Source organism: Macaca thibetana, chromosome 7 (assembly GCF_024542745.1).
Source record: "Macaca thibetana thibetana isolate TM-01 chromosome 7, ASM2454274v1, whole genome shotgun sequence".
NCBI classification, from domain to species: domain Eukaryota; kingdom Metazoa; phylum Chordata; class Mammalia; order Primates; family Cercopithecidae; genus Macaca; species Macaca thibetana.
The window spans coordinates 148,642,442-148,662,614 of NC_065584.1; the positions used below are offsets into that span (position 1 = coordinate 148,642,442).

Here is a 20,173-nt window from a genome sequence, read left to right on the forward strand (position 1 = left end):
CTAATACAGCTTCACTACTGAATTCTACCAGATTTATATAAAGAACTAATATAAATTCTTCTAAAACACTTCCAGAGACGTGAAAAGGAGAAAATTCTTCCAAACTCATTCTGAGTCCAGGATTACCCTGATGCCAAAACCAGACCGGGACACAACAATAAAACTACACAGCAATATTCCTCATGAACACAGATGCAAAAATCCTTAACAAAATACTAGCAAATCAAATCCAACGATGTATAAAAAAGATAATTCACCATGATCAAGTGGGATTTATTCCAGGGATGCGAGAATGATTCAACATACATAAATTAATACATGTGATATATCTCATGAATAGAATAATGGACAAAACCATATGATCATCTCAATAGACACAGAAAAGGCATTTGATACAATTCAACATCCTTTCATGATTAAAAAAAAAATCCTCGGCTGGGCACGGTGGCTCTCGCCTGTAATCCCAGCACTTTGGGAAGCTAAGGAGGGAGGATCACGAGGTCAAGAAATTGAGACCATCCTGGCCAACATGGTGAAACCTCATCTCAACTAAAAATACAAAAATTAGCTAGGTGTGGCAGCATGTGCCTGTAATCCCAGATACCTGGAAGGCTGAGCCAGGAGAATCGCTTGAACCAGGGAGGCAGAGGTTGCAGTGAGCCGAGATTGCGCCACTGCACTCTAGCCTGCGAGACAGAGCAAGACTCCATCTCAAACAAAACAAAACAAAACAAAAACCCTCAACAAACTAGGTACAGAAGGAACATAACTCAATACCACAAAGGTCATATAGGACAAATACAGCTAACATCATTCCAAACACGGAAAAGCTGAATTTCTCCTAAAAAAATTGGAACAAGACAATGCCCACTCTTACCACTCTAATTCAACGTAGTACTAGAAGTACTATCCAGAGCAAACAGGCAAGAAAAAGACATAAAGGGTATCCAAACTGAAAAGGAGGAAGTCAAATTGTCCCTATATGAAAATGACATGATTGTATATGTGGAAAATCCTAAAACCGCCACCAAAAAATTCCTTAAATGAATTAAAAAATTTAGTAAAGTTGCAAAATACAAAAGCAACATACAAAAATTATTAGCCATGTGCCTGTAGTCCCAGCTACTCAGAAGGCTGAGGCAGAAGGATCACTTGAGCCTGAGAAGTGGAGGTTGCAGTAAGCCGAGATCATACACCACTGCACTCCAGCCTGGGTGACTGAGTGAGATCCTGTCTCAAAAAAATAAATAAATAGGCCGGGCATACTGGCTCATGCCTGCAATCCTAGCACTTTGGGAGGCCTAGGCGGGTGGATCACCTGAGGTCAGGAGTTTGAAAACAGCCTGGCCAACATGGTGAAACCCTGTCTCTACTAAAAATACAAAAATTAGACAGGCATGGTGGTGGGCACCTGTAAGGCCAGCTACTTGGGAGGTTGAGGCAGGAGAATTGCTTGAACCTGGGAGGCAGAGGTTGCAGTCAGCCAAAATCGCGCCACTGCACTCCAGCCTGGGTGACAGAGTGAGACTCTGTCTCAAAAAATAAAAATAAAATAAAAAATAAATAAATTAGTAGCATCTCCACATACCAATAACAAACTAGTGGAAAAAAATCAAGAAAAAAATCCATTTACAATAGCTACAAAAAAAAAAAAAATACCTAGGAATAAATTCAACCAATGATATGAAAGATCTCTACGAGGGAAACTATAAAACACTGGTGAAGGAAACTGAAAAATTAAAAAAAAAAAAAAAAAAAAAAGAGTGTGGGCTGGGGGGAGACATCCCTCATTCATAGATTGGAAGAATACTGTAAAAATATTCATAATACCAAAAGCAATATATAGCTTCAACACAATCTGTATCAGAATACCAATAACATTCTTCACAGAAATAGAAAAAACAATCCTAAAACTCTTATGAAATCACAGAAGACTCTGAATAGCCAAAGCAATCCTAAGCAAAAAGAACAAAGCAAGGCCAGGCATAATGGCTCACACCTGTAATCCCAGCACTTTGGGAGGCTGAGGCAGGTGGATCACTGGAGTCCAGGAGTTTGATGCCTGCCTGTGTAACATGGTGAAACCCTGCCTCTACAAAAAAATTAGCCAGGCATGGTGAGGGAGGCTGAGGTGGGAGGATCACCTCAGCCTGGGAGACTGAAGCTGTAGTGAGCTGTGATCACACCACTGCACTACAACTTGGGTAACACAGTAAGACTCTGTCTCAAGGGAGGAAAAAAAAAGAAAGAACACAGCTGGAGGCATCACCCACTAATCACGCACTACTTGATCTCAAAATATACTACACAAAGCTACAGTAACCAAACAGCATGTCACTGGCATAAATAGACAAACAGACCAAGGGAAGAGAGGAGAGAACTCAGAAATAAACCCATGTATTTAGAACCAGCTAATTTTCAACAAAAGTGCCAAGAATATTCAGTAGGGAAAGGATGGTCTGTTTAGAAAAATGAAACTAGACCCCTATCTCTAACTATACAAAAAAAAAAATCAAATTGAAGTGGATTAAAGACTTAGATGTAAGACCTGAAACTATGAAACTACTAGAAGAAAACACTGGGGAAATGCTTCATGACATTGGTCTGGGCAAAAATCTTTCAGGTAAGACCTCAAAAACACAGGCAACAGAAGTAAAAATAGACAAATGGAATTTCATCAAGCTAAGAAGCTTCTGCACAGCAAAGGAAACAACTGAGTGAAGAGACAACCAGTAGAACAAAAGAAAATATAATATATGCAAACCATGTATCTAATAAGGGATTAATTAACAGCCAGGATAGATATGCAATTCAAACAACTCAATAGCAAAAAACAGTACCAATAATAATCTGATTTAAAAATGGGCAAATGATCTTCATAGTCATTATCTAATCAGTTTATCAAAAACATTATGTGTACATCCATGTTTATTACAGCACTATTCATAATAGCAAAGATATGCAATTAACCTAAGTGTCCATTAACAGATGAAAGGATAAAGAAAATGTGGTACATATACATAAGGAAATACTGTTCACGCATAAAAAAGAATGAAATTCATGCCTGTAATCCCAGCTCTCAGGGAGGCAGAGGCGGGAGGATAGTTTGAGCCCAGGAGTTTGGGACCTGACTGGGCAGTATAGCGAGACCCTGTGCTCCACAACAAGGAAAAAAAAAAAGAATGAAATTCTGTCATTTGCAGCAACACAGATGGAACTGGTGGCCCTTATGATAAGTGAAATAAGCTAGGCAGGGAAAGATAAATATCACATGTTCTTGCTCATGTGAAAACTTAAAAAGTTGATCTCATATAGAATGATGGTTACCAGAGGCTGGGAACGTTTGGGTGTGTGGAAGATGAAGAGAGTTTGGTTAAGGGGTACAAACATACAATTAGAAGCAATAAATTCTAGTGTTGACAGCACAGCAGAGTGACTATAGTTAACAATAATTTATTGTATATTTCAAAATAGCCAGAAGAGCAAATTTGAAATGTTCTCAACACAAAGAAATGGTAAATGTTTGAGGTAATGCACACCTTAACCACCCTGACTTGATAATTACACATAGGTATACATGTATCAAAATATCACATACATCCCATAAATAGGTGTTATTATGTACCAATTTTAAAAATGAACTGCCGGCCAGGCGCGGTGGCTCAAGCCTGTAATCCCAGCACTTTGGGAGGCCGAGACGGGCGGATCACGAGGCCAGGAGATCGAGACCATCCTGGCTAACCTGGTGAAACCCCGTCTCTACTAAAAAATACAAAAAAAAAACCTAGCCGGGCGAAGTGGCGGGCGCCTGTAGTCCCAGCTACACGGGAGGCTGAGGCAGGAGAATGGCGTGAACCCGGGAGGCGGAGCTTGCAGTGAGCTGAGATCCGGACACTGCACTCCAGCCTGAGCGACAGAGCGAGACTCTGTCTCAAAAAAAAAAAAAAAAAAAAAAAATTGAACTGCTTTCTAGGTATTTAACAAGTTCATCGGCTTTCTCTGCCCATAAAATTTTGTTTTGACTACTGCATTGGTGAAGTTTCAATTATGGTCTTGTTAAGGCTAGACAGAGTGGTTCATGCCCAGCACTTTGGGCAGCCAAGGCGAGAGGATCACCTGGGGCCAAGAGTTCAAGACCAGCCTGGTCAACATAATGAGACTCCGTCCCTACAAAAAACTAAAACTATTAGCCAGTTATGGTGTCATGCGCCTATAGTCCCAGCTACTTGGGAGGCTGAGGTAGGAGGATCACTAGAGCCCAAGAATTTGAGGCTGCAGCGAGCTAAAATTGCACCACCACACTCTAGCCTCAGAATCAGAGCAAGAAATCTGTTTCCTTAAAAAAAAAAAAGCGGGGGGGTAGGGAATCTTGTCGTTTTTTAATTTGAGGATTAGCTTCTCCTTTATAAGAGAGTGAAAGCAGAAGAGTCACTAGATCACAATAGCTGCTGGAAATAGCTGGCAGCCCAGACTTAAAAATTTCAGGCTATGTCAGAGACCCCCATTTTCCTGTCATTTACTGCAGAGAATCCTATTTTCCTGACATTTACCTACCCTCTAAACCCTCAATCCTCTTTCATTTGCTCCTGTCTTTGCTGACTCATTCCCCTCCCTCTCTTTTTCCTCCCACTTCAACTGCATGCTTGCTTCTGGCTTATTCATCTTCTATTCAATTACCGAACATACACCAGGCTGTTGTCATGTGGTCAGCCCATACCTAGCTATGGAGTCATTCTCATACTGTCACTCTTCCTAATACAGATCTGTTTCGGCCACAGGCTCTTTCATATCTCTGCCCCAAACCTCTCATCCACCAAATCTTGTTCCTGTGTGCTAGAATACAAGCAAAAGTGAGAGCTATGCTGGACAACAGATTTGTGTACTGGGAAATTTTTTACTTGACAATGTATGTACCTTCCTAAGTAAAAGACCCTAAGGGAATACTGAAACCTAAAATAATTCCCATAATAAGAAAATGAAATTAAAACTTGCCTACGGTGACTATAATATAATTAACATAACAATGATTGAAGAAAATAAGAAAAATAGTTATAAGATTTTACCATTTGGTTTCTATAAGAAATGAAAAAATGATAGCTAACAGGAAGATAAAATGCTTATTCTCAGTTTCAAGGTTTTCACGGTCCCCTTTACTTTCTTGATTATCTTGGAGATATCAATTTTTAAGCATTAAGTCTTGAAAATACTGGTGGTAAAACGATAATCAACAAATGAAGCTTGAAAAGTGCAACCAGTCAGTAGAAAACAAAGTGGAATGGAAGGGAAAGAGTTAGCGGTCACACAAGGAAAAGCAGAGACAATGTGGAAGACCTCCAACCAGAACCACATTCACAGTTATCCCGTGCTGTCATTTTTGTTCTACCTCTACATAATTAGAGAACTGGTATGAATTTCTAGATCAGGTGGTCAAGGTGAAACTGGGGTCCAAAAGGCCAAGATAATGATTAAGAGTTGGGTACTGAAGAAAATGGTCATAGTCCCAGGACAACAAAAAAGTGCCTATTTTTGGAAATTAATGTCTCAAGCTCTGGATATCACAGCAACAGGTATTCTTTAAATTCATAATCAATCATTTCTCCCAAATAATTTCATACATTTATTTTATAAGCAATGATTAATTCACCGAACAAACCTAAGTCACAAAGGGCTTTCTGTTTAAGTCTTCCTTGTCAGGAAATCCAAGTATTTTATAATTTATAGGACAGTAATGAACAATTACAGACAAAATACTAGTGAGTAAAAATACTAATTATGTTACTGTGGTCTTTGTGTGGCTTTGGCACAAAAGGTTGTTTATTTACAATGCTACAACATCACCTTGGTAATGAAAAGAGTGGCATATGTATGCTGGCTGCGCAAATATTAACTACCAATGAGTCATACTTGCAGCTGAGAACTTACTCTGAAAAAAATAGGGGGAAGAATGCTATGCCTGTAAGTGAGAAACAACCTCTGGTGTTCATGCTCACATTTACAATGAGACATGGTGAAATCTTGTCTATTTTCTTGTCAATTGATCTTCTTTCAAAATAAATTTCCTTTTTTGACCATCACAATGAATATTTTCATTAATAACATTGGTAAAAATCTAAAAAGGCAAGCTTATTAAATCTTCCTAACTTCTTTCTGCCACTGAACTACTTACTGACTGCTTACTATGTGACAGAATGACATCACACTGGGCCTTAAGATACACTTGAGATACAAGGGTAAAGAAGACACAAGCCTTGTTTTCTTTTTTTCTTTTTTTTTTTTTTTTTTTGAGACAGAGTCTCGCTCTGTCGCCCAGGCTGGAGTGCAGTGGCTGGATCTCAGCTCACTGCAAGCTCCGCCTCCCAGGTTTAGGCCATTCTCCTGCCTCAGCCTCCGGAGTAGCAGGGACTACAGGTGCCCACCACCTCCCCTGGCTAGTTTTTTGTATTTTTTAGTAGAGACGGGGTTTCACCATGTTAGCCAGGATGGTCTCTATCTCCTGACCTCGTGATCTGCCCGTCTTGGCCTCCCAAAGTGCTGGAATTACAGGCTTGAGCCACCATGCCCGGCCAAGCCTTGTTTTCAAGGAGCTTATAATCTTATGGCGGGGAGTGGGAGAGAGTGGAACCAATATGCAATTACAATAAAAAAAAAGTCAATGCATAACCATCAATAGGATAATATAATCATGATTTAAAAAATATCCCAATGTTCTTCCTCATCTGGACTCTGGAAAAAATAAAATTAAAAATATGGCCAGGCACGGTGGCTCACGTCTGTAATCCCAGCACTTAGAGAGGCCAAGGCAGGTGGATCACAAGGTCAGGAGATCAAGACCATCCTGGCCAACATGGTGAAACCCTGTCTCTACTAAAAATACAAAAAAAACTAGCTGGGTGTGGTGGTGTGTGCCTGTAATCCCAGCTACTTGGGAGGCTGAGACAGAAAAATCGCTTGAACCCGGGAGGCAAAGATTGTAGTGAGCCGAGATCGCGCCACTGCACTCCAGCCTGGCGACAGAGCGAGATTCTATTTCAAAAAAAAAATATATACATATATATATATATATACACACACACACACACATATACACACACACATCTGTATATAGATATAGACATCTATCTATCTCCATCCCAGTGAGGTAATAATGGGATAAAATAAAATGACATTTCAGAGGTTTAGGAGCTCAAAATCAATTCTATAACTATAAAGTTCAGAAAGCCTTGATTGATGGCAGTTATGTTTTTAAAAAAAGATTTATAGGTTTTAGCTGAGTACAATTCCATAAAAGCACAAAAGTCAACTATGTGAAATGGCTGCTAAAAAACTACTGTATGTGGTTATCACTTCATAATGTATATCAAAAATCATGCTGTACATCTTAAAATATACAATTTTTATCAATTCTACCTGAATAAAGCTGAGGGAAGAAAAAGAAAGTGTAATTAAAAGAAATGTGTCCAGATCAAGGAGGATAGTAATCCCACTGTCTCCATGTCTACAGTTACTTGTGCTATTTTAAGAGGCTCACTCAAGAGGAGCATCAAAAAACTAGCCATATTGAATATGTATGTGCCCATGCTTGCTAGTGGAGCACCGATACTGAAGTATCTGTGTAAACCATGTTATGTAAAAAGGTGGATACCTGGCTTAAAAGAAGACTTAGAGGTGGATGGTAGAGAGGACAATGTATAACAACTGTGACAAATGTCTCTCAGCTGGTAGAAAAAAAAAAAAAAAAAAAAAAGCCCCAACGGTGTTTCATAGAAATAAAAAAAAGGCAAATTTGGCCAGGCGCGGTGGCTCATACCTATAATCCCAGCAATTTGAGAGGCCAAGATGGGTGGATCACGAGGTCAGGAGATCAAGACCATCCTGACTAACATGGTAAAAACCCGTCTCTACTAAAATAATACAAAAAATTGGCCAGGAGTGGTGGCTCACGCCTGTAATCCGAGCACTTTGGGAGGCCAAGGCAGGAGGATCACGAGGTCAGGAGATCGAGACCATCCTGGCTAACACAGTGAAAACCTGTCTCTACTAAAAATACAAAAAAAAAAAAAAAAAACTAGCTGGGCATGGTGGCGGGCGCCTGTAATCCCAGCTACTCGGAAGGCTGAGGCAGGAGAATGGCACGAACCTGGGAGGCGGGGCTTACAGTGAGCCAAGATCATGCCACTGCACTCCAGCCTGATCGACAGAGTGAGACTCTGTCTCAAAAAAAAAAAAAAAATTACCCAGGCATGGTGGCACATGCCTATAGCCCCACCTACTCGGGAGACTGAAGCAGGGGAATCACTTGAACCTGGAAGGCGGAAGTTGTAATGAGCCAAGATCGTGCCACTGCACTCCAGCCTGGTGACAGAGCAAGACTCCATCTAAATTTAAAAATAATAATAATAATAATAAAATAAATAAATAAATGGCAAATTTGGGCCTAATATGAAGGACTTCAAATACATTGGACTTTCCCACATTAAATTAGCCTGAAGAGTGGTAAACTCTATGACTAGAAGAAAGTAGTCAAGCAGATTTAGATGACTATTAAGACAATCCTGAAAGCAATTCTTACACTAGGAGGTAGGGGTATCGAGGGGATTTGAAACAGATAACTAAAGCTCTTCCTATCTTGGAAAAGTCTGTAGCTACCTTGTTAGTTGCAGGCAAGGATATTAAGATGATGTCCACCACAGCTCTTTTAAGAGTAGTGGGTGATCTCAAGAAGCAGAATAGAGGCCAGTAATCACCACTGAACTGCATATAAGACCTAGAAGGCTTTGTGATCTTTACATGTTTGTTAGAAAAGGTACAGGGAGACAGACTAACAACGGCCAGCCTACCTGACTATGAGTCAACAGCTGGCCTAACCAGTACAACAGAGCCCTCCTATTCCCACTCATGACAATGATGGATGTATCCGTCTCAGAGATTCCAGTTTTTCCTTGCTGCTTAAGTGAAAGGCAATTTGTATAGTCACCTTTCCCTAATGCTCTCCCTATTTATTCCTTGTTTTAAGTGCACAGAGAATGCTAAAACTTCAAGGGCTTGCAATTTTCTGTATTTGGGGGGAGTACCAACCCAGCAGCACAGATGTTATTCCTACCCAACAAATTCATTAGATTTTTTGGCTCTATATTGAAAAGGGAAGATTGGTCTGATTTGGTGGATCTATTTGAAAGGGCTTACAGAGGAAGTCCTGAAAACTGGCCTGTTCACTTCCCCACTTAAACTTCAAAGTTGGACTGGATTCAGCATGTTTTTACCCGACCCTTAGATTTATGAGACATACACAAACATGCTTATCATAAGTGGGCTGTGACAGTCTTTTCCCTAAAATTTATGAAACCTGGAATAACTTAACAACATTATGAAACCAGGAATATAAGAGGAACAACAATTAAAATGTAGTTCTGGGGCATCTGGGAAGATAAGCCTCAAGTTATGTATACATCCTGTGGTCTCAGTTGCCAGTCTTAAATCTTATGCCAAAAACACTCCAATCAATTAACAAATATATACTGAGAGGCTACTGTGAGCAAGAACTCATACTAAGTTCAGTGGAAGACAAGTCCATTGTGGGCTCTCTGGGTTATGACTATAGCTGATTATTGCTATAGTCAGGGTATAATAAAACTTGAATAACACACAATGACTCATATAATTCTAAATATTTTAGGAAGTAGAACTCAAATTCCTTCAGTAGTACCTTCAATAGGGTTACTTGAAATAGAAACCAACGGTATGATGGCTCATGCCTGTAATCCCAGCATTATGGGAGGCTAAAGGCAGGAGGATCACTTGAGTCCAAGAGTTCAAGACCAACCTGGGCAACACGGCAAAACCCCATCTCTACTAAAAATACAGAAAATTAGCCTGGTGTGGTGGTGCATGCCTACAGTCCCACCTACTCAGGAGGCTGAGGCAGGAGAACTGCTTGAGCCTAGGAGGTCAAGGCTGCAGTGAGCTGTGATCCTGCCACTGCACTCCAGCCTGGGCGATGGGAGTAAGACCCTGTAGAAAGAAAAGAAAAGGAAAGGAAAAAGGAAAAGGAAAGGAAAGGGGAAAAACGAAAAAAGGAAAAAGGAAAAAGGAAAGGAAAGGAGAAGAGGAGACCCTGTCATGAAAGAAAGAAAGAAAAAGAAAGAAAGAAAGAAAGAAAGAAAGAAAGAAAGAAAGAAAGAAAGAAAGAAAGAAAGAAAGAAAGAAAGAAAGAAAGAAGAGGGGAGGGGAGGAGAGAGGAGAGGAGAAGAGAAGAGAGAAGAGAACAGAGAGGGAGGGAGGGAGGGAGGGTGGGAGGAAGGAAGGAAGGAAGGAAGGAAGGAAGGAAGGAAGGAAGGAAGGAAGGAAGGAAGGAAGGAAGGAAGGAAGGAAGGAAGGAAACCAAGCTTTAGTCATTCACAGAAAACCTGTCACAGTGAAGCGGGCATAAAGCAGAGGAAATTCTACTAATGTCAAATAGTGAAAATAGCTCTGAAAGATTTCATCTTCTGAGAGATTTGTCTCTACCGGTAAACGTTAGCAAAATATTTTTCTGGAAGCCAGTAAGATACTTGAGAAATCAGAGCTTTTAGGTAAAAAACAAACATTTTTTAAAGTGATTAACTTAATTTGTAAAAATTGCCAAAGGTCATAGGTTATTGCAATCATATGGATAGCTCTTGCAAATTAATGAGAACAATGGATAAAATGACAGTGCTGTAGTATTTCAGAATGTATATTTTAGTATGTCTTTAAAACAGATAAACCACCTCAATGCGGTAAAGTATATTTTGCAAATTACCAACATTTCCTCCTTTCTTTTGGTATAAGTAAAGAAATGAAAAGAGAATGAACTACTGAAAAGCAAATCCTTCACACTATGTGTATTTGACAAGTGGAAAGCATCTGCAGGTTGGTCTGTGGGCACAGTCATAGCAACACAGTTCCCCTGTCAACTCAACTCCAGGAACCAGAGAGCAAGTAGCTTTGTGTCTGACTATGTTTATTTACCTATCCGGCAAGCAGGGGAGACAGATGGTTTGGTAAAAAGGGTAAACCAGACAAAAAAATTTGTATATTTTAGGGCTTCCAGCTAAGCTACATGCTAAGTAAGTGGAGAAGAAAGACTTGACTTACCTGCACTGCCAAGCTGTTTATAAAATCTGTACTCTAAATGAAGCTGTGGAGCACGTGATTTTATTGGTTCCTGAAATCCAAAAAGAAAAACTGATCAGATTTCAACAAATGGGATTTTTCCATTCTTAAAGTTTTGGAGTAAACAACGGTTAAGATCACCTAATGTTTTAGAGATGATATCCATATATGAGAGCCTTTTCTAACCACAATTTGTCTTAGACAGTACAGTTAAGAGAAGATGAAGGTGAATTACATACAACTCCTTCCATGGATAGTTAAATAAAAATAGACTTTGCATGAGCTATCATTCAAGGATACCTTTCTTGCAATGAAATATTCTCCTGATATGTATTTTCCCAGGAAACTTGATGCCAAACCTTTAAACAAAAAAAATACCAGAATGTATTTCCTGCTTGTTTTGTTCTGAATTTTTGGGAGGTTCACAGTTTTATTATTTTTAGAAAAATAATGCATGCTCAGAAGAAAATTCCAATATACAAAAATTAGAAAGCAAAAATCATCTGTGATCCTGCCACTTTAAAGAGAGGCACTATTAACATTTTAGTGAATGCCTTTCTAAGTATTTATCTATATATGTATTTATATATAATATAGACTGATGAACTTAATTTTATATAAGTGAGATTATAATATATTTGCTGTTCATTAATGTGCTGTTGAATTCAACAATGTAGTAACATTTTCCCATGGCAGTAAATAAACGTGTATAATGTCTTGTTTTTTTTTTTAAAGACAGGGTCTCACGCACTGCAGTCGAAACCTCCCAGGTTCAAGTCATCCTCCTATCTTAGCCTCCCGAGCGGCTGGGACCACAAGTGTGTGCCATCACTCACAGCTAATTTTTATTTTTTTGTAGAGATAGGATCTTACTATGTTGCCCAGGCTGGTCCCAAATTCCTGGGCTCAAGCAATCCTCCCACTTCAGCCACCCAAAGTGCTGTGGGATTATAGGCATAAGCCACTGCACCTGGCTTATATTATTTTTAATGGTTTAAGTATTGCCCTGTATGTGCACATGTATTTTGTATTTACGTATGTATGTATACACACCCTCCCCATAATTTTTGGACATGTGAACTCTTTTCACTTTCCAATATTATGAACAATGTTTTTAGGAACATGCTTATATATATATTTTTTAAACTGTTGAGAATTAAAGATTGTAAATAGAATTAAAATATGTAACTTCAATCAATGTGGTGTTCAAGTTTCCAAAAATTGAGTTTTCTAAAAACCTCAGAGACAAAGCAGCCAAACAACCACACTTTGCTCTATACCAATTGAGCAACTGGCTGGTTGATTATTCTAAACTGAGAGTGTACTGGGCAACTGGCTAACAAGAAAACCAAACATTACCCTAAACACATTATAATCTCTCTTTAAAAGCTCAACAGTAGCTGACATGGTGGCTCATGTCTGCAATCCCAGTACTTTCAGAGGCTGAGACAGGAGGATCACTCAATACCAGGAGTTTGAGACCAGCCTGGGCAACACAGCAAAACCTCATCTTTACAAATAAACAAATAAAATAGGACAGGCATGGTGGCTCATGCCTGTGATCCCAGCACTTTGGGAGGCTGAGGCAGGAGAACTGCTTGAGTCCAGGAGTTCGAGACCAGCCTGGGCAACATAGGGAGACCCTGTCTCTACCAAAAATTTAAGAATTAGCCTGGTAGGATGGTACACTCCTGTAGTCCCAGCTACTCAGGAAGATGAGGTGGGAGGACTGCTTGAGTCCCACAGATCAAGACTGCAGGGAGCTGTGATTGTGCCACTGTACTCCAGCCTGGGCGACAGAGTGAGACCTTGTCTCAGTCAATCGATAAATAAAATAAAGTTCAACATCTGCACACCCATTAGGATGGCTATCATCAAAAACAGAAAATAACAAGTGTTGACGAGGATGTGGAGAAACTGGAATCCTTGTGCACTGCTGATGGGAATGCAAAATGGTGTAGTGACTGCTCGGGAAAATGGTATGGCAATTTTTCAAAAAATTAAACACAGAATCATTATGATTCACAATTCTCTTTCTGGATAGATGCTCCAAAGAAGTGGAAGCAGGAATTCAGATTTATTTTTATATGCATGTTCACAGCATTATTATTCACAATAACTAACAGGTGGAAGCAACCTAAGTGTGTATGATTGGACGAACGGATAAACAAAATTGGGTATATACATATGGTGAAGTATTATTCAACCTTAAAAAGGAAATTCCAACACATGCTACAACATGGGCAAACCTTGAGGACATTATGCTCAGTGAAATAAGCCAGTTATAAAGGACAAATATTGCATGAGTCCACTTAATATTAAGTACCTAGTAGCCAGGTGCAGTGGCTCACGCCTGTAATCCTAGCACTTTGGGAGGCTGAGACGGATGGACTGCCTGAGCTCAGGAGTTCGAGACCAGCCTAGGCAACGCAGTGAAACTCCGCCTCTACTAAAATACAAAAAATTAGCCAGGAGTGTCAGCATGCACCTGTAGTCCCAGCTACTCAGCAGGCTGAGGCAGGAGAATTGCTTGAACCCGGGGGGTGGAGGTTGCAGTTAGCCTAGATCGTACCACTGCACTCCAGCCTGGGCGACAGAGCAAGACTCCATCTCCAAAAAAGCAAACAACACAAAAAAAATTAAGTATCTAGTGTAGTCAAATTCATAGAGACAGACAGAATGGTGGTTGCCAAGGGGTTGGGGGGAGGGGAGTGTTTAACAGATAGGAAATTTCAGTTAGGGAAGATGAAAAAGTTCTGGAGATGGATGGTGGTGATGGTTGTACACCAATATAAATGTACTTAATGCCACTGAACTTTTTTTTTTTTTTTTTGAGACGGAGTTTCACTCTTGTTGCCCAGGCTGGACTGTAATGGCATGATATTGGCTCATCACAACCTCCGCCTCCTGGGTTCAGCAATTTTCCTGCCTCAGCCTCTCAAGTAGCTGGGATTACAGGCATGTGCCACCACGCCTGGCTAATTTTTGTATTTTTAGTGGAGATGGGGTTTCTCCATGTTGGTCAGGCTGGTATCAAACCCCTGACCTCAGGTGATCCACCCGCCTCAGCCTCCCAAAGTGCTGGGATTACAGGCATAAGCCACTGCACCTGGCCAATGCCACTGAACTTTAAAAAAGTGTTATAATGGTAAATTCTGGTTATCACCTGTTATTAGATAATATTATTTTCTCCTATTCCTTTCCATGGGTTGCCCTTTTTAAAATTCTGTTGACAGTATGCAAAAGTTTTAAATTTTGCTGAAGTCCAACTTAGCTAGCTTCTTTTTTTGTTGTCTGTGATTTTGGTGTCATATCCAAGAAATCACTGCCAAATTCCAATGTCATGAAGCTTTTCTCATGTGTATTCTGGTAAAAATATTATAGTTTCAATCTTATATTTAGGTCTTTGATCCACTCTGAATTGTTGAATACAATGTAAAGTAAGAATCCAACTTCACTGTTACGTGGGTATCCAGTTTTTCTAGCCTCATTTGTTGAAAAGACTGTCCTTTCCTCCACTGAGTGGTTATTTGTCCTTTTTTTTTTTTTTTTTTTTTTTTTTGAGATGGAGTCTTACTCTGTCACCCAGGCTGGAGTGCAATGGCACAATCTCAGCTCACTGCAACCTCCACCTCCCGGGTTCAAGCAATTCTTCTGCCTCAGCCTCCCAAGTAGCTGGGACTACAGACGCATGCCACCACACTCGGCTAATTTTGTATTTTTAGTAGAGACGAGATTTTACCATAGTGGCCAGGCTGGTCTCAAACTCCCGACCTCGTGATCCACCCACTGCAGCCTCCCAAAGTGCTGAGATTATAGGTGTGAGCCCCCGTGCCCAGCCTATTTGTCTTATGTTTAAGACAGACTCCAAGGAAGGAGATTCCATAACTTCTCTCAATAATTCATGCTGATGTTGAACAAGTTTCATGGTTTGGAACACTTTTATATTATACTCAAATCTCACTACTGAAACTTAAGCCTATTTTTCTTAAGTCCTCAGCAAAAAAATAAAAAAAAACTCCTCAATAACCTCAAATACTATTAAGTAGCTCTCTTCAAATAACAAAACAATCCAATGATTTCCTAGACTTTCTTTCCTCAGGCAAAGTAATTTCAAATTCCTTTCACCTTTCCTCATAGGTACTAGCTTTTAATTCTTTAATCATCTTTGAAGGCTCTTTCCTGAATCCATTTGAAGTTTTCTGCATTTTTCTTAAGATATAGAATCCATTAACCAAAGAATTCAGAAGTTTCTCTAAAGTTGTCTAGTCTATCCCTCTGCTTCTAGGAAGATTTTATCTAAATCAATTCAGGCCAGACTGGAATGTTCATACCTGTAGGAAGCGCTTTGAAGAAAGAACTCATACCCTTCTTTGAGTATAAAATCAGCAATCGTTAGAGTTGGACTTCAAGTGTCTCAAGACTTTTAGTCAAAAGAAAAGTACATGGCCGGGCACGGTGGCTCACGCCTGTAATCCCAGCACTTTGGGATGCTGGGGTGGGTGAATCACGAGGTCAGGAGATCGAGACCATCCTGGCCAACATGGTGAAACCCCATCTCTACTAAAAATACAAAAATTAGCTGGGCATGGTGGTGCATGCCTGTAATCCCAGCTACTCAGGAGGCTGAGGCAAGAGAATCGCTTGAACCAGGGGAGTTGGAGGTTGCAGTGAGCCGAGATCGTGCCACTGCACTCCAGCCTGGTGACTCAGCAAGATTCCATCTCAAAAAAAAAAAAAAAAAAAAAAAAAAAGAAAAGTACATAAGACTAATTATATTGTAGAGTCCCTTTCCTATTTCTCTCTTCAGATAGAGAGGTATCATATCACTCTTATGTCTCCATTTGGTTGCAGATCTTCCACTGAATCACTATCAAAGCAGCCAGGTATAGAATTTTTCCATTAGCAAAGTAACTAAGAATTCACAAGGAACCAAACAGAAACAGTGATGACAAATCAACATGGAACTAGAAGTTGATCAAAACACTAGAAAAGCGACTATTCTTTCCAGAGAAATCACTTTTGGATTCTGACAAACCACAGAGGCAATGAATTTTAAAAACCACAGATCCTTCCTCAAATATTATACTCTCAATCTTCATGCTGGAAAGCATAATAGAGCAGCTAAGCTAGTAAATTAAAAATGCAAAATTCCATAGAGTTCAAGGGTTGAAAGGCATACACATCATATATTCAGACATGAGGGTCTTATTATGAAGACTGAGAGAATTACACACTTCAGCCAACTCCTTAGCACATGGCCATAGCCTGCTCAGCCAATTGGGCTTCAAGGTGCTTTTCTGGAAGCACTATAAGTAGAAGGCACTGCAAAACTCAGTCTACAGATTGCAGAAGGCAGCAATATTAGCAGCACAGAGAGATTTTTTAAAAACCCAATTGTTAGAAAACCTCTGTTAAAAAGAACCCTTAGAAATGTGGGTGATGGATAAAGGAGGGGCTCATTACACTATTTTGTTTACTTTGTGTATGATTTTTTTTAAAGGTTTTTAGAAATCTAAGAAAAAAGAGTCCACCATGAAGATCCAAACAAAGTACAACTGAAACAGCAGCAGCAGAGCTTCCCTGCATTTCTGTGCCAGATGCTGATTACATTTCCGTGCCAGATGCTGATTACATTTCCATAGAGGCTGTGCATTTGCCAGAATATTTGCCACAGTTATTCTGGAAAACACATGCCTGCCTAAAATCCTAAACAAACAGCAGACAGCTACCTTATAGGAGTATAGTGCTTAAGGCAAATTTACCATTACAATCCAAAGAGCTCAATTACTGCCTTCATATTTCCCTTTGAAGAACAGAAGCCTAAAAGGAAGAGAGAAAGCCTGTAGACAAAATTGTTATCCTCTAAAATGCCTTTCAGACTGATCTGAAAGAGAAATGCAGTACTGAGTCACACCATACTAGATTGCAAGAGTTCCATTTTTAGCTTTAAATAGTGGCCATACAAAGCAAAATAAAAGTTTTTAAAAAGGAAAGTGAAATGTAACGATCAATCATGTCAACAATATGTTATGTAAGCTTATCTATACAGGTTGATTGGTACAACCTGGCAGAAGAAATCAAGATGAAAGAAGTGTCCCTAACAGAAAGCCTAACAAATACGTAGTAACATGGCAAATTTTTAAAGTGTTTTAGGAAGTGCTTCGTTCTCTTAGTAGTCCCAAAAAATCAGAGATTATTCCAACTTATCAGAATAATAGAACAGAAAAAGTAAAAAAAGTCAGTGTACTAGAGAACACTTTAATAGAATAACCAAATTCCTATAAATTAAAAAAATGTGGTTAATCCTATTTTTTTGAGACAGGGTATCTGTCACCCAGGCTGAGTGCACAGGTGCAAGCAATCTCGGCTCACTGCAGTCTCAACTTCCTGGGCTCAGGTTGTTCTCCCACATTAGCCTCCAAAGTAGCAGGGACTACACGTGTGTGCCAGCATACCTGACGAATTTTTTGTATTTTTTGTAGAGACAGTGTTTCGCCTTGTTGCCCAGGCTGGTCTGAACTTCTGGGCTCAAGCGATCTGCCTGTCTTGGCTTCCTAAAGTGGATTACAGGCATGAGCCACTGTGTCTGGCCGGTTAATCCTCTAATATTCAATCTATGAGGATATTTGACCTGCATTGTTAACATGTATTACCTCTCTTCCTGCTCCCATCTATCCAACAAGAGTTCCAAGTCAAAATACAAAAAGAAAACACTTGGTTTCCTAGAAGTTACCTGCTGCTCTAAGCCCTGCTCCCTGTCCACCCACCCCTTTGTAGAGAAACAAATCTGATAACTGTCAGTTCCTCACAAGACAACCCTACCTCCTCCACAAGCAAGCTGGATGAGAAGAATGACCAATCACAGAACAAGTGTGGATGTGGTAAGTGCAATTAATTAGAAAAGAATAACAATGCCAGGCGTGGTGGCTCACACCTGTAATCCCAGTACTTTGGGAGGCCAAGCTGGATGGATCACCTGAGCTCAGGAGTTCGAGACCAACTGGGCAACATGACGAAACACTGTCTCTACAAAAAATACAAAACTTAGCCAGGTGTGGTGGTGCACACCTGCAGTCCCAGCCTCTTAGGAGGCAGACTGAGGTGGAAGGATCGCTTGAGCCCAGGAGGCAGAGGTTGCAGTGAGCCAAGATCACATCACTGCACTCCAGCCTGGGCAACAGCGTGAGACCCCATCTCTAAAAAGTAAATAAAAAGAAAGAAAAGAAAAGAATTGCATAGATTTCCTTCAACCATTAACTCCTCTAGCTTCCAACTAATAAAACAAAGCTACCTGTAAATCCTGGGATACCTACTATGAGGACAAACACAGAGTTTCAGTGAAACTAGTCATATGAAACATTTCACATGAAAAAATGGTTTTGTTATCCACCTTAAATATAAGACAAAGAATTCTGTCTTTTAAAATTATTATTCCTCACAAATAATAAAATTATTACTTCTCTTTTTCAATAGGATATCATTTTCAATGACTAGTTTAATTATTCACAAGGTTAGTATTAATATACCAATTGACTCCTTTGCTTCTAATTTGACCATATGGTATATTTTTCATGCTTGACAGATTTTTAAGGCCATGATTAGATGATCAGTTATGATTTTCTTCTAAGTACAAAAAATAAATCAGTTTAGAGAAAAAAACAGTAAAATTTTTAAATGATTTTATCTTTTTAATTAAGATACCTCTGTGAAAGATTAAGTTCACAGAATTACTAGTTCTTCCAGCTTTTTTTAATCAACTAATTTTTGAGTCATCATTGCTAACACTAAAGTTAGTATCATTTAATTATATAGTGTTATATAGTATACAGTGATTCATCACTGTAACACTATCATTGAAGAAAAATGTGGGATCATATATTTAAAAAAACCATTAGCATTTTTGTGAATGAATGCTTAAAACTATTTCCTATAAGAAGATATAAGCAATGGGAGCACCAAAACATTAATTACCACAAACAGATTCTACTCACCAGTTTGATTGCTACATATTCATTGGTGTAGAGATTTTTACCTAAGGGGAAAGCAGAATGTATACGTTTTAGTGACATTTATTCCGGGAAAGGCAAAGCAAAATATTAGCTTACAGGGTCATGAGAAAGGTTATATTCCCAATGCTGCTCACATAAATGAAACTTGATTCATAAGTGAAAAGCTACAGAGATAATGAGATCCAGCAAGGCTAGAACAGCTTGAAAATTTAGAAATTTAAGCTACACCTGAGAATCTTCCTAAAAGAGAAAACATATCTCTCTTACACACACACATACACACACACACACGCATGCGCGCGTGTGTTAATATTTCTCATCTATTAAGTCACAAGGCAATTCAAGAAGAAATTCCAGAATTTCAAAGAGATTTTAGCTCTTGGCACAATAAACACAAACCTTCATTCTTCGAACTAACTGGCAAATAGAATTCTATATATTTTGTCACGGTATGTCGTGTCAACTTTAGATGGCATAAAGGATAGTGTGAATAAAACCAATTATTGCCCAAACCTACTTTTAGAGAATTCAACTACTGCTTGTAAGCAGATGATTCTCAAAGTTGTTTTGACTGTTCACCAGAACAATAACTTTATATCTTTTAACTATTTACAGGAAACAGATCTTCAGTTAGACAACACTTACACATCTCAAAGTTCTTCCTGCAATAACGCTTTTTTCTTTAAACTTTCCTGTTTCTACAAATGTAATCAATATTCCCAGACGTTTAGACTAAGAACTTGGAATGATGATGAGGACCAGAGCAACAACTTTCAATTAGTGAACCTGTAATATATGCTGGGTACTCAGCTCCTCTCACCTCCCCACCGTCACTAATCCTTGGAAACCTTAACTTTAATTCCTCCTGAGTGCTTAGTACATATCATGTAGTTTAGTAGTTTAGCCACTGCACTGAACTTCATATCTCTTCTTACACATTTGCCTTCTTATCCAGCTAGAGTGTAAATATCTTGAGGACAGGGATTTTAAGTTTTCTCAATACCCTATGGTGCTTAAGACCGTGTTCAGCA

At 39.3% G+C, this 20,173-nt stretch overlaps 2 protein-coding genes across 21 annotated transcripts in view; both read right to left on the reverse strand.

Moving 5' to 3' along the window:
* The window catches only part of PPIB (peptidylprolyl isomerase B), a 445,571-nt gene that overhangs the window by 91,883 nt on the left and 333,515 nt on the right, over positions 1-20,173 (reverse strand). The gene's annotated exons all lie outside the window — the stretch shown is intronic.
* CSNK1G1 (casein kinase 1 gamma 1) overlaps positions 1-20,173 on the reverse strand; it is a 142,558-nt gene that overhangs the window by 81,070 nt on the left and 41,315 nt on the right. For all 16 annotated transcript variants that reach the window (XR_007727024.1, XR_007727023.1, XR_007727022.1 and 13 more), the window contains exons 2-3: positions 19,125-19,165; positions 11,113-11,182 (exon numbers count right to left, since the gene is read on the reverse strand). Coding sequence is in view for 13 of the 16 variants with exons in the window: in XM_050795980.1 (XP_050651937.1) it covers positions 11,113-11,182; positions 19,125-19,165 (111 nt within the window). In the remaining 3 variants the exon portion in view is untranslated. The remainder of the gene's footprint in view (positions 1-11,112; positions 11,183-19,124; positions 19,166-20,173) is intronic.